Source organism: Macaca fascicularis, chromosome 5, assembly GCF_037993035.2.
Source record: "Macaca fascicularis isolate 582-1 chromosome 5, T2T-MFA8v1.1".
NCBI classification, from domain to species: Eukaryota; Metazoa; Chordata; class Mammalia; order Primates; family Cercopithecidae; genus Macaca; species Macaca fascicularis.
The window spans coordinates 82047263-82062883 of NC_088379.1; the positions used below are offsets into that span (position 1 = coordinate 82047263).

At 43.6% G+C, this 15621-nt stretch overlaps 1 protein-coding gene across 14 annotated transcripts in view; it reads right to left on the bottom strand.

The window, feature by feature from the left end:
* The window catches only part of DCUN1D4 (defective in cullin neddylation 1 domain containing 4), a 73412-nt gene extending 58119 nt beyond the window's left edge, over positions 1 to 15293 (bottom strand). For 6 of the 14 annotated variants that reach the window (XR_012434933.1, XR_012434931.1, XR_012434932.1 and 3 more), the window contains exon 1: positions 15195 to 15293. Coding sequence is in view for 4 of the 14 variants with exons in the window: in XM_045392629.2 (XP_045248564.1) it covers positions 15195 to 15219 (25 nt within the window). In the remaining 10 variants the exon portion in view is untranslated. Of the gene's footprint in view, positions 1 to 14142; positions 14321 to 14730; positions 15024 to 15194 lie in introns of those variants that run through there. The other 8 variants (XR_012434929.1, XR_012434927.1, XR_012434928.1 and 5 more) reach the window with 2 other exon arrangements.
* Positions 15294 to 15621: the final 328 nt, after the last annotated feature.

Sequence of the window (15621 nt, forward strand, 5' to 3'; positions counted from 1 at the left end):
GTAGGCTGGATTTGGCCCATGGGTCATTGTTTGCCAAGACCTGGTATAAAGGTACAGTAATTAAAATGTTATACTATGTGTGCAAGAAGAAAAATCAATGACAGAGAGCTGACAAACATATACGTATAAATATGCATACACAACATATAATTAAATGGCATTTCAAATTCAATGGAGAAGAGATAATAATTCAGTGAACAGAGGGGCAACTGGTTAGCATGTAGAACAAATTAAAATTAATTCCACTTCACCCAACAGTTACAGATGGAAGGGGAAGCTGTTCAAAGCAAAAGAAAACTTATTATGGGCTCAGGGCCTTGCACACTCTGCATCTACTAATCTCTCCAATCTCATCTTCTACCCATCTTCCCCTTGTTCATTCCACTCAGCCACAGTGAGCTTCCTACTGTTTCATTAACACTCCAAGAACACTCACACCACAGGGCCTTTGCACATGCTGTTCTCTTTACCTTGAGCCCTCTTCCCCCTAATAATAATATGGTTGCTCTCATACTTCATCAGGTTTCCATTTAAATATCACCTTTGATGGATATGTTAATTAGCCTGATTTGATCACTCCACAATTATGCACATATCAAAACATCACATTGTACTCCATAAATATATACAATTATTTGTCAATTAAGATAAAATTCTTAAAAATCACCTCCTCACATAACCTTGCCAGATCAACAGAGCCCCCTCTTCACTCTATCATCTTACCATGCTTTGCTTTTCTTTACAGCATTAATGCCATCTGACATTATATATTTGTCATCATCCTCTCCCATTAGAATGTAAGCTCCACAAGGGCCTGTGAATCCTGCTTGAGCGTTTAGATTTAATCTCCTAAGGATCTGTACTTCGAACAGGGGCACCAGAGACCATGCAAACGTAATGACAGGCATGGCACATTCCAGCAGCATCAATTCTAATCAACAATAATATGACAGTCTTACATGAGAACAAACATAATCCCCACATCAAGCTGTGCTCCCGGAACCCTGAGACAACTTAATTCACCAAACTCTGCACAAGAAAACATTGGAGGGAAGTCTGAGAAGCACTCCTGTGAGTCTTGGTGCCATGGAAGTGTTCTGATCAGGAGAGTTATTTAAAAAGATCACTCTAGGACAAGTGTGCAGCAAAGATGATGGGTGATCTGAATTTAGAGTGGCCATTTATGGAGATGACTAGAAGTGACTGAGGTGGGAAAGGATTAGGGCCCTTAGACAGTGGCTGTAAAAGTGGAGAGGAGAGATTCTGAGTACACTGGAGTTACAGAAAATAGACATTTAGCTCACACAAATTCAACTCTTCTCATTTGGTCAAAAAAAAAAAAAAAAAAAGGAAGAAGCAAGATGAAAAGAAATTTCAGTTGTCTCAGTAACTGCCCACCCCCCATCTACTTAATGAGCATGAGATGTGACACGTGAATAGTCACTCCATTGGTCTGTTTCCACATGCCAATCAGATTTTGTGCATCTCACAATACGGTATGAGTCGAGTATTTAAAATGATGTATTTTCATAAAACATGGTCCCTAAACTGAAGTTGAAGCCAAGGCCAGATGCTCAACTGGTGCTCAAATAAACAGCCAGCGATCTATTCCAATGCTGGAGGAAGGAATGGGCTGTGCTGGATTCTTCTGAGGCAGCTTCCAAAGGGGAATCTTCTGCAAGTGTTTCCAATGGTATTTTTAACACCAATGATCTTCACCTTATATAGGGACTTTAGAACCAACCTCTATATAAAATGTGATTGCAGTGTAAGGAAAAACTAACAGGACTGCACATGAGAGATGAGTGCGAGTGAGGCACTCAATGGTTCATGTTCTTTTGTCCAATTCTCATTTTATTAGCTTGAGCAGAGTCAGAGAGCTAGCTATGGCCAAGCTGGGCAAAACTCCTATCTTCTAACTCCTAATCCAAGGCTACTTCTTCCATTCTAAATTATTTCCAATCAAAGCAAAAATATCAATCTCTCTTCATACTCTGTAATACGAAAAAAGCAGCAGCATTTCCTACCCAAAGCTGTCAATAAGCAAGCACATACTTAAAATAATTTAATATTAAAGAAAAAAATTTTAAACTGGCTGAATCTAAAACAATTCACCATTTTCCCCCCAGGGAAATAATAGTACAGAAAAGATTTAACACTAATGTTAAATTTCTATTTTTAAGCACAATTCACTCTTCTGGTCACTAAAGTGTCATCAAAGTGTTTTATTATTAAACTCCAGCTGAGCAATTCTCTCAGGTATAAAAGTTTTAAATGGTATTATGGTCTTAATAAATGCTTTTTGATGATGATGAAAATGACGAAATAAACCTGTAAAGGTGGCAGAAGGAAAGGGCAAAATAATGACCATGTTATTGCCAAAAAAGCAAAATATTACTGGACAAAATTAAAGGTTACCATCTAACCTCGGCACTCATCTAAATGTCTCTGGAACAGAACAAGAACACAACTGAGGTACAGGGATCTGCCTCTCTAACTGGGATTCACCAGATAATGCTTAAGGGTATTTCAAGCCATGGGTCACATGGCTCAGGCTCCTGAAAAGTCAATTTTATAACGTGATATGGGAAAAGAAAACAAAAATTGTTAAAGCCAAGGGTGCACTGTGGTTGGGAGCCACTGTTTAGATTTGCCTTGTTTCCTTCCTTCTAGAAATACATGCCCTCTTTTCCCATGGGTTTCACATAGACTAGGGATGAAACTGTCAACGATGTGGAGCAGACACCCATTCCAACCCACAAAGGATGCGTAACAACCACTTACTTGAATCACTGAGATGTTGTATTTGCTATTGCAGCATAAAAGAAAAAAAAAATTCTAGTCCTCACAAGGCTCTACGCGATCTGACCTAAGTCATCCCAATACATTATCCTTGCCTACTCCATTCTAGCCACACAATTCGTGAATATTCAAGTGAATTCCTACCTCAGGGCCTTTGCATTTACTGTGCCCCTCAGCCTCCATGACCCTTGATAGCTGTCCTCAACAGCTATCTTTCCTGAAATATTTATTTAAATGTCACCTCATCAGAGACATCTCACCTAATTTCTTTATGCAAAATAGTATCTCCATCTCCCAGTGGATTTAGATTTTTTTCATAGCACTTATCACCTTCCTGATATTAATAGCTTTGTTGAAATATAATTCACATAGCATGCAATTCACTCATTATAGTGTAAAATTCAATTGTTTCAGTATATTCGGAGTTGTGCAAACGTCACCACAATCTAATTATAAAACATTTTTTATTAGCAGTCATTCCCCATTTCTCCCTTCACCCCTCTTCAGCCCCTAGGCAACCACTAATCTACTTTCTGTCTCTCTAGATTTGCCTACTCTAGACATTTTATATTAGTAGAGTCATACAACAGGAAGTCTTCCATGATCCTAACATTATATTATATGTTTATTTATGTCTTTGTCACTCTTCCTCGAGCCCAAACTCCATGAGGATAGGGTCTTCCTTTTGCTTTATTCACTACTCTATCTCAATATATTTTGGAGTATCCCTTATCAGAAATGCTTGGGACCAGAGCATTTTGGATTTCAGATTTCTTCAGGTTTTGTTGTTTGTATTATACTTACCAGTTGAGCATTCCTAATCCAAAAATCTGAAAAGCTACAATGAATATTTCCCGTAAGTGTAATGTCAGCACTCAAAAGTTTCAGATTTTGGAGCATTTTGGGTTTCATATTTTCACATAAAGGGTATTCAACCTGTACCTACAACAGCACAAACCTAGTACAAGGCAGGTACCAATAAATGGGGGAATAAATGCTTTAAAAATAGTTACTAAATTTAGCAACATGAAGGTTACTCCATGACCTCAGAGAAGACTGCAATGACAGAACTGAGACCAGAACAAAGTGGGCCGAGGATAGTATGAATGATGAAGAAATACAGACTATTTCAAGCAAAGACAACTTGTTCAGTAAGTTGGTTATAAAGGGGAGACTAGAAATGCATGTGGGTTTGAAGAAGTGCTGAGTTTGGGTTTTACCATGGCCAGATTTGAGCATGCTTAAAATGCTGCTATTAGTTTTGCTTAGTATCCTGGAGAGTTACAGTAGCCAGACTGTGAAGAGGCAGGTCAGATCACAAGTCAGTGAAGATCTAATACACACTCAAAGATCATAGTACATATATTTTCAAAAAGTACAAAATGCAATTTTAAGTAAAAAAGATCACATTAAAAATGAGTTACATCTCAAATAACCTGAAATATAAAATGTACCATAAAGTAAAATCTATGTCAAAACCATAAAAAAGTAGTGTTTTAAATGATTTACAATACCAATTTACAACTCTGTATATTAACTGATAGTCACTAGCTATATGACAAGGCACAGGTCTCAGTTTCATTTGTAAAAACAAATACATTCACATTTGAGACTAAATTATTAAAATACAAAGATCTGAAATGTTTTCTATACTGTAAACCTAGGAAAAACCAAAACCTAGGTTTATGGGTCAGTTTCAAACTACATGTCCTTCATGGCTACAAGCAAGAATTTCTTGTTCTACAAAATGGATCATCACAGTGCCTGCCTCATAAGGATATCATAAGGATTAAATGAGTTAATGCTGCACTGTGCTTCAAACAGTGCACGGCACAGGGGAAGCACTACCAAGTATTGGCTTTTATGTCATAGGCGAGCAGGAAGGGTCTGTGTAATCTGCCCAGTGCAGTGCCCATGGGGGAGCTGCTGCATCTTTTGAGCCCCATCCCCACAGCCCAAAATAAACTCAGCTTCCTAATTAAGCTATTAATGTTTAAATGAAACAATTGGCTACACAGTGGAATCACTTAAGAAGATTGAAAAACACCAAATACCAGGGTCCCAATCCAGATCAATTAAATAAAAATGGGAGTGGGGCACCACGTGCTTCTCAAGCAGCCCAGGTGATTCTAACATGTAACCAGAGAAGTAGTTTCTATCCCCGACTCTCAACTCAATCCCTGGCCTGCCAGTAGCCAATCCACTCCTGGAACAACCTCAGCACCGCTAGACAGGAATCTAACTCATTCACCATACCCTATCAGCACATGATGAAAAGGCCAAGGTCCAGGAAAAAGATTGCAGAGCTGAAAAGCAGGGTAAAAACCAAAAGAACTGAAAGTAGCAGGTGAGGAAGGTGTTAACTAACTTCATTCTCCTCATCAATAAATGCTATGTACAAGGCACAAAAGCCAAAAGCCAAGGGAGAAAACTGATAAGGGAGCGGGTCATTCAAAGTGACTCAGCATTTTCACTGAACACAGATCCAAAATTAAAGCCATCCAAGCATAATGCTGCTGGCTTTTTCTTCCTCTTGCAGGACTCAAAAAAGGGGCTGGGAGAAGGAACCATCCGCCCAAGGGAGGCAGCATCCATCCATCGCCCACCACACTGCCTGTGCCTACTGGTGCTATCCCAAGGGACTCAGTCACTTTAGGACACCCAGTCTGGCTGCACTCCCAATGTGACACGGTACAAAGGGCCCTAGCTTCATTCTCCTCACCCCACCTACCCACTGAAGGTGAGCACAAATAATCTGTGCTACTCACTGAAGAACACAGAATCACTGGATAGTTCAGAGTAAAAATCCTTTCATTTCACTAATGTTAAATGAGCCCAGATTTTGGTTAAAGAATGTCAATCAGCTCTGATAACAGAAAGCCCTGGGTTGGAGTCAGAGCTCCAACTGAGTCCTAACTCAGTGACCCTGTACATGCTTCCAAACTTCACTGTGCCCGTGTCCTCACCCATAAAGCCGAAATAACACAACCCTCTTTGCGAGGCTACTGTGAGGATTATTAAATGAGATGGTGCATGTCAAGCACTTAGCACAGTGCTGGTCCATATTATGTGCCAATCAAAGTTAATTGTTTTCACCCTATTATTACTAGAACGTAGAAGACACTGAGACAGATTGAACCTAGAACTGCAAAAAGACAGGGCAGAAGAGATTACAAGGTGACGGTGTTTAAAACTACTAATTCACTAGCTATTGGACTTAAATGTACAACTATCCCGTTTCCTGTTTAATTAATAATTAAGAAGTGATCTGTGGTTTAATTTTGGGAATTGCATATGTAGGACAAGACATTAAACTTACCCTAACCTATAGGAAAAAAAAGAAAAATAATTTCAAAAATGTTAAGCAAAAATGATATTAGTAGTTGTTTTCTAGTTTTGCTGCAATGTCATTGAGATGTCCTATATTTAAAAATTACAAGTCTATTTAAATAAAATAAAATCTAAGAAAACTAAAAATGACTATTTCATTAGAGTATGCAAATACTTTGCCACAATTCTTCAGTTTCCCACTTAAAATCAGTTTTTAAATGCCTACTCTCATTGTAAGCAAACCGGCAAAAATGAGAGGAGATGAAGAAGAATGGGAAACAAGAGACTCAGAAATCCCAGATCCTGATCCTGCTGAGACTCATTCCAAGAAGAAAAGAACCAAGACATAATCACATCAACTGGCTCTGTCATCATCATTCATAGGCCAGTGACAAAAGGAAAAAAAAAGAATTCCAATATACATGCAGTGAGTGTTCCAATCAGGGTTCAATGAAAAGCACAAACAAAATGTTAAGAATGATTTCAGTGGCAGTAGAGGGTTACCAAGACCACAGAGTCAGAATGCTTGGGTTAGAATCTCAATTCACCACTTATAAGCTGTGCGACCTTGAAGAGGTGAGTGATCCTTTCTACACCTCAGCTTCCTCATCTGTGAAATGGAGATAATAACAGTCCCTAACTTATTGAGGGCTGCTGGGAGGATTAAATGAGTTAATAGAGGCAAAGCAGATGAGGCAAATCCAAGATTATCACTGAATTTGTGTTAGTCCCTCCCCGTTCCCCTTTGCTCCTCTCCTCCCTCCCTGTGCCCCACCTCGGAGCTTTCTTCTCTCACTTCCTTTCCACTCATACACTCTCTCCCTGGTGCCTCTTTTGAGTCCTTCCCACCGCCCACCACCCCACCCCTGCCACCAGCTCTTGCCTAGCCCTGCACCTCACCTTCCCCTCCACTCTAGCCTACCAAACACCCACCCTCTCCTGCTACAGTTCTCTGTCCCCACCATGTTGTCACTGGCCTTGGAAAGCTCCCACCTGACCCCATGTGCCACCTGCACATGCACACAGATCCTGTTCTTCACATAATAAAACGTCAAAAGCTACACAACTCACATGACAACTGCTAACCATTCCCCACATGTTCTCAAAGCCCCCCCGGGTATCCATCTAACCTAGCAGGCATCACCAATCCATGCATCCATTCCTTCTCTGTCTCCACACTGAACTCACTGAAGGAAGCTCCTGAAGCCCCGGTCGGTCTCCCCAACGCAGTCCTGCCTGTGACAGCAGCACCTGGCAGCAAAAAAACCCTTGAATGTCTGCTGAATGGCTGAGTGAGGGAATGCCTCATTTGGTTCTGTTCTTTCTTATAACCTCTTTTCTTCTCAAGAGTTATTTTTTAAAGTCTACCTAGGAGACTATCATCACACAGTAATTATAAGCAACAAAAACATGTTATGTGTTTCATCTCATTTAGACTACTTATAATCTTGCCTCCTACTTTCTTCCCCCTGCCTGCCCCCACACCTCTACTCTTAAGCACCCCAGCCTCTACTGTTCCTCAAATACAGGCCTGCTCTCCACTCTGAGCTTCTGCATTTATGTTCTCTCTGCCTGGAATGGCCCCTCACCTCCATCAGGGCTTAGCTTAAAACCTCCTTAGTGAAGCCTTTCCTGGCTCCGATATTTAAAATTACAACACCCTCCACCCCACCCGACGCCCGCACACAGGGGTGCCTGCATGCACTCCTTCCCTGCTGTTTTTCTCTACAGAACCTATCACCATCTGACATACTACACAATTTACTTGTTATTATCTGCCCCCTCCCCTACACCAGAATGAAAACTTCATGAAAGATGAAGAGCAGGTACGTAGTAGGTACCCAATAAACACTTGTCGACTGAACAACTCCACAGCCTTCAACAGGTAATTTTTAGGTGTGAGGGCTCTGAAGCCCACACAGAGCAGCTGGGTAACTCTCCTCCAGTCCCTCAGCTAGGAGATGACAGAGCAAGGATTTGAATCCAGCCATTTTGGCTTTCCTGCCTCCCAACATGACCTAAATAACAATTAAAAGACATCATCCCATCCATGGAGAAAACCCGAGCCCTGCATGTCTACAGGCCACAGAGAAGCCAGAAAAGCCATCCACTGGAAAGCCGCTCACCAGAACAAGTCATCTAACTCAAGACACTTCCATGCGGCAAAGTATTATTTATCAGATTGATAATTTATACAGCACTGATAGTTTTCCTTTGGATTTCATAGTTCAGTAAAAATGAGAGATTTATCATGCCTTTATTATACTGTAATATCCTCAAGAACAGCAAAGTGACAATTCATCAACTAATATGGAGGAGGCCTAAGATGACTAAAAGCCAACAATTATGGTAGTGGGGCAGGGAGAGAAGCACTGACTACAAGGGGGCCCAAGGGAACTTTTGGGGTAATGAAATGTTCTATATCGTTAGTAAATTCACCAAACACTTAAAATGAGTACAATTTTATAATACATAAAATTATACCTAAATAACGTTGACTAAAAAGGTATTTGGTACATCAGATGTAATTTTTGGCTAAACAAAATAAACATTCCACTAAAACACACACACACACACACGCACACATATTTCTGTAGCTAATATTCCCATAGAGCCAAAAAAAAAAAAAAAAATTGCACGAGGAGTTACGTATTAGCTCCTAGGCATCCCAACTTTTGGGGGACAAAGAATTAGGAAAAAGCAGCAGTAGAGTGGCACATGATGAGACCCAGTGTGTGGTTCGGAGTCCTGCCTGACCACCAGCAAACACAGTTCCCACACCCACAGCTGGTATCGACTGTGTCCTCCTCCGGTCCTCTGGGTCACCTCTGACCAGAATGTACAGGCAGCCAGGATGAAAAAAATACATCACTGCTCTTCACAAGGGCTTCAACCACATATCTGACCAGCAACAGTGACAAGTCTGGATGCTGAAGTATCAGAATTCTTAGTGGAGGGCATCAGAAACTAATTCTAGCTAATTTAAACAAAAAAGGATTTATAAAAAAGGGGGAGTGCTATTACACAGTTTGCAGAATCTCCCCCTGGTCATAAGGGCACACAGCAGACTGCATCATGATTACAGCCACAACTAGACCTTGCCTCTAGAAGCAGCACGGCAGCCACCACTGTGCATCCCTCCAGAAAATGGTCACATGGGCTACTCTTCTTTCCTTGCCTCCAGCCTCAGGTTCACAGTCTCAGGTGAGTGTGTCTGAGAAGATCTGTCTGCTAGGGTAAGAATTCTTCAACTAGACGAAGAGTCAGGGTCCCACAAGACTGACCGTGTCCATTACAGATACAAATGGATTACTCCCCATCTCTGCAAATCTACTGATACAGGCCAGCAAAAAACTTCACAAGGAAAAAAAAATCCTCGAAGGCAGAACTAGAATAAATGATACCACAGGTAATGCTATTTGAAGAGGGCTGGGGTCTTTTTTATATCTAGTGTTTTATTCAGTACATTAGTTATAAGCGACAAGCCTATCTTCCTAGATTGAACATAACTCATTAACAGCATTTTCTGATTAAAAGCAATTCAAAACTAAAGTAGCAAATACTTTGCTACATCTAAAACTGTCATACAATGATTGTTAAAATACCTAATTCTATTTAAAATGTATTTCAGTGTTTTTCTTCTTAAAACACATTTTTAAATACATGTTCTGCTTAGAATACTTCTCAAGAAGTACTTTTCCTAATGTAAATTTCAAAAGAAAAAAAGCAAGCTATGAGAAGAATTAACACCAATTGAAGTTGACTAACTATAAAAACTTACCAGCATTTATGATTCATCAAAGAAAATTTTACTGTGTAAATCTGAACTTCAACTTACAGTCTAAATAAAGAAAGACTTTCAGCGATCTCACTATATTGTTAACTTAAGAAATAAATCCTTAGGACCAGAATATGGATATAAAATAAAAAGAAGGGAAAAGGACAAACACTCTAGGCCCCTTAACATCAGACCTGTTAATGCTGCCTTAACCTTCTGCAGGTAGGATGCTGACACGAGAGACCAGAAACGGATGTGTGCACATTCACAAACGCTCCTTCTGTTCCCTCAGCACATTACTAGCATTTTACTCTCTCCTTGAGAATTTCTCCATGCCACATTCTCTAAAACTGATACTTGCATATATTTGAAAAAGAAATATTAGTTTGCATACAACTGACTTTGTCTAAAAAATGCAAAGAATGAATAGGTGAAAGCTTGTGTTCCTTAAAGAAAAATCTAAAGATAATGAAAGACAACAGCAGCAGGAAGAATTACTTTTCCTAGATAATGCACAAGTTATTCAACAGTTGATCATTCAAGTTCAATTCAATACATATTTGGGGACCTATGCAAGGCATCATGCTAGATGCTAAAGTGGATACTAGGTAAGACATGGTCCCAGATCTCAAAAAGGTAATAATCTAATTGGGGAGGATAAATAAAAGTAAACAAGCAGCTATTGTTATGTAACACAAAACTGAGTAACAGAAGGAAGCACTGCTTCAGAGATTCCATGGAAGGAGAGAGTCTGCCAGAGAGGGAGCACAGCAAAGAAAAATTCTAAAACAGCAGCACTGAGGGCAGCTGGAGCCGGGTACAGTGGTGTGCACCTACTGTCTCAGCAACTCAGAGACTGAGGTGGAAGGACCCCTGGAGCCCAGAGTTCGAGTCCAGTCCAAGACCCCACCTCTAAAAAAAAAAAAAAAAAAGGGAGAAAAATGTATTGCTGGTTATTGTAACACTGTAAGAAAGGCTGTCTCAGACATAAGGCCATGGCAATAGGTATGGGAAAGAGAGGCTGGGCATGGGAAGAGATGCATTCTCTCCTTGCCACTGACCAGGGAAGAAGAGGATAAGAAATGTCCAGGATTTCAGTGTGGGTTATTAAAATTACTGCAGTTTCATTTACCAAATGGATAAAATTTATTAGTTTTGTTCTCTTCTTTGTTTTGACTATTAAGAAGCTCAGTGCCAAATATTTCTAACACATGGCAAGTGTTTCTGTGTACCTTATAAGTCTATATATAAATTTTCCTTCTCTTGACAGGATTTTATCTATATTTAGCAAGTCACCCCTAATTCTTTTAGAATAAGGCAGAAATTAAATCAACATAAAGGTTGAGACCAAGCCAGAGACAGCTGGCCGAAGTAGCTGGTTCAGAGATATAACCTGCAAGCTGCCAACCCAGCGCATTCTTCTCACCCTTCTTCCACCCTATGAAAGGCCATATCTTACAAGAGATGCTGGAAAATGCCAGACATTCACTGCCTCAGCCTCCCTCACAGATAGCAGTGGCATGAGATCAGTTCGATCCAATGACACTGAAATGAAACTCTCCAAAGTGAGTTTCTGCAAAAGACTTCTCCGTTAACAGGGAGTTATAAGGAAATATGCACCTTCCCTGCTTTCCAATCCAGGCATGATGTCTGGTGCTACAGCAACCATACAGCAAACATGAGGCAAATGAGCCTGAGGAATAAAAGCTAAAACACTTAGAAGAAGAAAAAGATGCAAAGAGCCTAGATCATTAATGACATTATTAAGCCACTGCACCAGCTTTAGAACCAACTACTTCTAGGTTTCTTGCTACGGAACGATAATAAGCCCTATTATTTAAGCCATTAATTTGAGCATTGTATTGGCAAAGGCATCCTAACTGATACAACAAGAGATCATCATGAGGTCAGTTTCTCACAGGTTGATCTTTATACTGCTGAGTTAGCAGGGTTATTAGATATTATTAGTTATAATTAGCAGATGATGATGACTGAGATAATAATGTAAACATGTAGCCAGGAAGAAGGTAGTAAGCCAAGAAGAGCTGCTGGGAGCAACTTAACATAAAAACAGAAAACGAGATAATGATAAAGTTTGAAAAAATATGATTAAGTGTCAGTAGGGGTACATAGAGGTTAAGAACAGAGGAAGAAGAGAGTAAATGAATAGAAGTCCACTAAGATAGAGAAAATGAGGCAGGCCTTCTTTTCCGGCAATGTGACAGACAAGATTACCTAAAAATTCTTCTTAATATAAAACAGTAAAAAATTCTAGGTAACGTGTAAGAACCATCTGTTTAAATGAACAGCTAGGTTCACAAGAAAATAAAGGACCTCCCCAAGGGCCAAAAATCAAAAAGGAACCTAAAAACCAGAGCAGAAAGTGTACAGTGATACTGTGTAGGAGCCTAGGGCTTTGGGGAATGGATGGAGGTGGGCTGTATGTGTATAAAAAGCACCTGCTCTTTGGGATGTAACAGAACAAAAGAAAAAGAGAAAGCTATGACTAGCTTCATATTTTCTTTAAAAACACCATTTTGAAGACAATTATAGCTCTTGCATGTTTTTCAATCTCATCACTTTACCCTCTGCAAGAAAAAATTCCAGAGTTAAATGCATATTTTTGTACATATTTATATATTACCAAGAGTTTCCTGGATATTTCACCACACGATTATGTAAAATACGACAGATAGATATAAATGATCTCCACAAGAACACCACACACTGCCCAATTTTTCACTCATCATGAAAAGAACCATCAATCAAGTATCCAAGTTCAGTATATTTGTAATCACACCAAAAGGTTTACAAACTTTAGGACTTCTTGGTAATATTTTTATCATCAGAAAAATTACAATATTCTTCTAATGACCATGTTGCCAATAGTTTCATAATACCTTATATTTTACATACAAAAATCTATCATCTCTGCATTAAATCTTAGCCTTCTACATGACAGATTCTGGAGTGCCTTCCCTGTAAACAGTAAAGGGAACTGGTGAAGGATGTGATGTTTAGGGAGTCTACCTACAGAGAGGAAGATTTCTAATATTAAGGAGAGAAGGAATTGCAGCCTGCAGCTAAAAACAAAGCAAGCAAACAAAAAAAAAAGTCTTACGGTTCTCCACTTCTTACAGTTTTCTTCTATTCTCATTTGCTTTCCAAGCTTCTTCGAAAATTGAAGACATCACATATCACCTTTGCTCACCTTCATATTGCCACCCTAAATTCCATTAAGCCACCTCCATCATTCATTTCAAGTGGGTTATTTTTTCAAACACCCCAAGAAATACCAACACACAGTCTACATTATCTTTACGAGGGTTACATGTACCTCCACTGTGTTCTCATATTTATGTAAGGCAATGTTTGAACCCAGTGCTTACATACACTGGATGCCATAATACACCATTCTAAAGGTTGTTTTACATTGTATTGCTTCTTGAATGTTTTCCCACAACCTGTGCGCATGATGGTTCAAGACCAAGCATTTATTCCACGAGTGAGGCCAACAAAATGCAGGGGGAAATTCACTTGGGGATCAAGAACCCAAGCCTGAGAGGGCTGCGCCTGGCTTGGGCTCTCCCTCTCGCAAGGGAGAAGGGCTGGGGAGCCGCTCCGTCTCTGGGAACTCAACCGCCTCCCGAGAGCGCGCAGGGGCTGGCCAGGTAATAAAGCACAAGTTCGCCGAGCAGGGAGGCTCCGAGGGCGCGCTGCAGGCCGGGACTCGTTTCCACAGTTACCCACGTGCACCCAACCCAACCGCGGTCCGGCGCGGCCGCGACTACAAGTCCCAGAATTCCGCGGAACCGCATTTCCCCTTCACACCCGTTGACTGGAGACAAACCCTAAAGGAAACCCCTCAAGCGCCCTCCCAGCACGCCTGGGAGAAGTCGCGCCCCCAGGGCGTGGCGCGCGGCCTAGGGCCCAGCCATCCCTCCAGGGAAGCGGGTTCCATGGTACCAACCCCCACACCTAATAGCCAGAAATTAGACAACTGCGTCACAGACTACCAAACCCACGGACTGCCAGGGACCCAGACATCTCCCCCGCGCCAAGCCCCGGACCTGGCCTTCAGGGCCCGACCCCTCCGGCTCCTGCGGCGGAAAACCCGCAGCCCGCACCCCTGCCCCGCCTCCTAGTCTCGCAGCCAGAGCCCGCGCCAGCGCCGACCTCGCTTCCCGCCGCCCCGGGGGAACCGCGGCCAGTTCCAACCTTGGGGCACTTACCTCGTCCCCTCCACCTCAGCACCGCCCCCTCCTCTCTCCGCACCCAGAAGCTTGGAATCCCCCCTCAAGGGACCCTGCCTCGACGGGGAGAGGAAGCACCTCCCCTAAGCACAGTCTGACACCCCCTTAGCCCGGCTCCGGACCGAATCTGGACATGACAATCCTCCTGGCCAACTCCGCCCCACCTCCTCTTCCTCCCCGACTAGCTCCTCACCCCCACTTTATTTCTCTACCCCTGCCCCCACTCTGCCACCCTAAATCCTCCCCACCTTTTTCTCCTCTTCCTCCCAATCGCCCTACCGTTGTACACTTGCCCCATCCCATTACCTCAATATCTTCCCCTACCACCACTCTCCGCTACCCACCGCCCTTCCAACGCCCCTCCCGCCTCGCCGGACTCCCCAACTACCATTACACCCCAGTCCCTCCCACCACCTCGCTCTCCCGTTACATCAGCCCTCATCCCCTCGCCCGCCCTCCAGCCCCGCTCTGTGGCTGCCCCCATTCCCCCAACCCATTGTTCCCCCCACCCCCGCCAACCAGCCCTTCTTCCAATTGTCCCCGCCCCCGCGCCCCCCTCTCACTCACCCGCCTTTCTCACGGAGCCGCCCGCACCGCTCAGGCCTTTGGAAATCCTTTGGAATCCCCGCTCGCTCGCTCCCTCCCTCTCCTCGCCGGTGCCACCCTCCCGGCCCTGCCCGCTAGAGCCCAACGCCGCCTCCACCTCCATTCACCCCGGACACTCGGGTCTCGGCCCTTCATCGCAAGTCCAGCCCTCCCTTCCCCCAACACTGAAACAGAGCCAGTCCCCCTCAACCTCCGCCCTCCCCGCAGGCCGGCCCCTTCCCCCTACGCCCGCCCCCGCCCCGCGCCGCCCGCCCGCCCGCAGCGTCACCGCCCGCCCCGGCCCCGGGAGGGGAAGGGGTGGCTCCCGGGCAAGGGCTCCCGGCGCGTTTCGGGACCGGAGGCATGGGGCGGGGACTGCGGGAGCCGAGTGGCTAGTGCTGGTAGCCGCCCGGCCCCGGCCCGCTGGCTGGCTCTCAGCTACTCACTGACAGCGGCGGCATCCGAGTGCATTTTCAGGCAGCTCACACCCCGCTCGCCGCCCAGGATTCCGCGCTCGCCTCGCGGTCCCCCGACCAGCTCACTGCACCTCGGCTCGGAGCTGACGACCCGCCGCCAGGCACTCCCAGCCCGCCCATCTCGCCTTCTCCATTGGCTAAACCGCGGCTGAGGGGCCGCCCCGCCGCGTCTCTCATATGACAAAAGGAGTGCCGGTAGCGCTGGTCTGGAGCTGGCAGCGAGGCCCCGCCCCCCACGGGCCAATACGATTGGTCCTGGGGCCTTGTCTTCGTAACGCCCCAGGCGGAGGCCACGCTCCGGAGCAGCGGGTTGGGCCCGGCTGCTGTCAGTCACCCCCAGGGGTCCGAGAGCGCGTGTAGGGGCGATGCTGGAAAACTGGTCCACCTTGACCCTGAA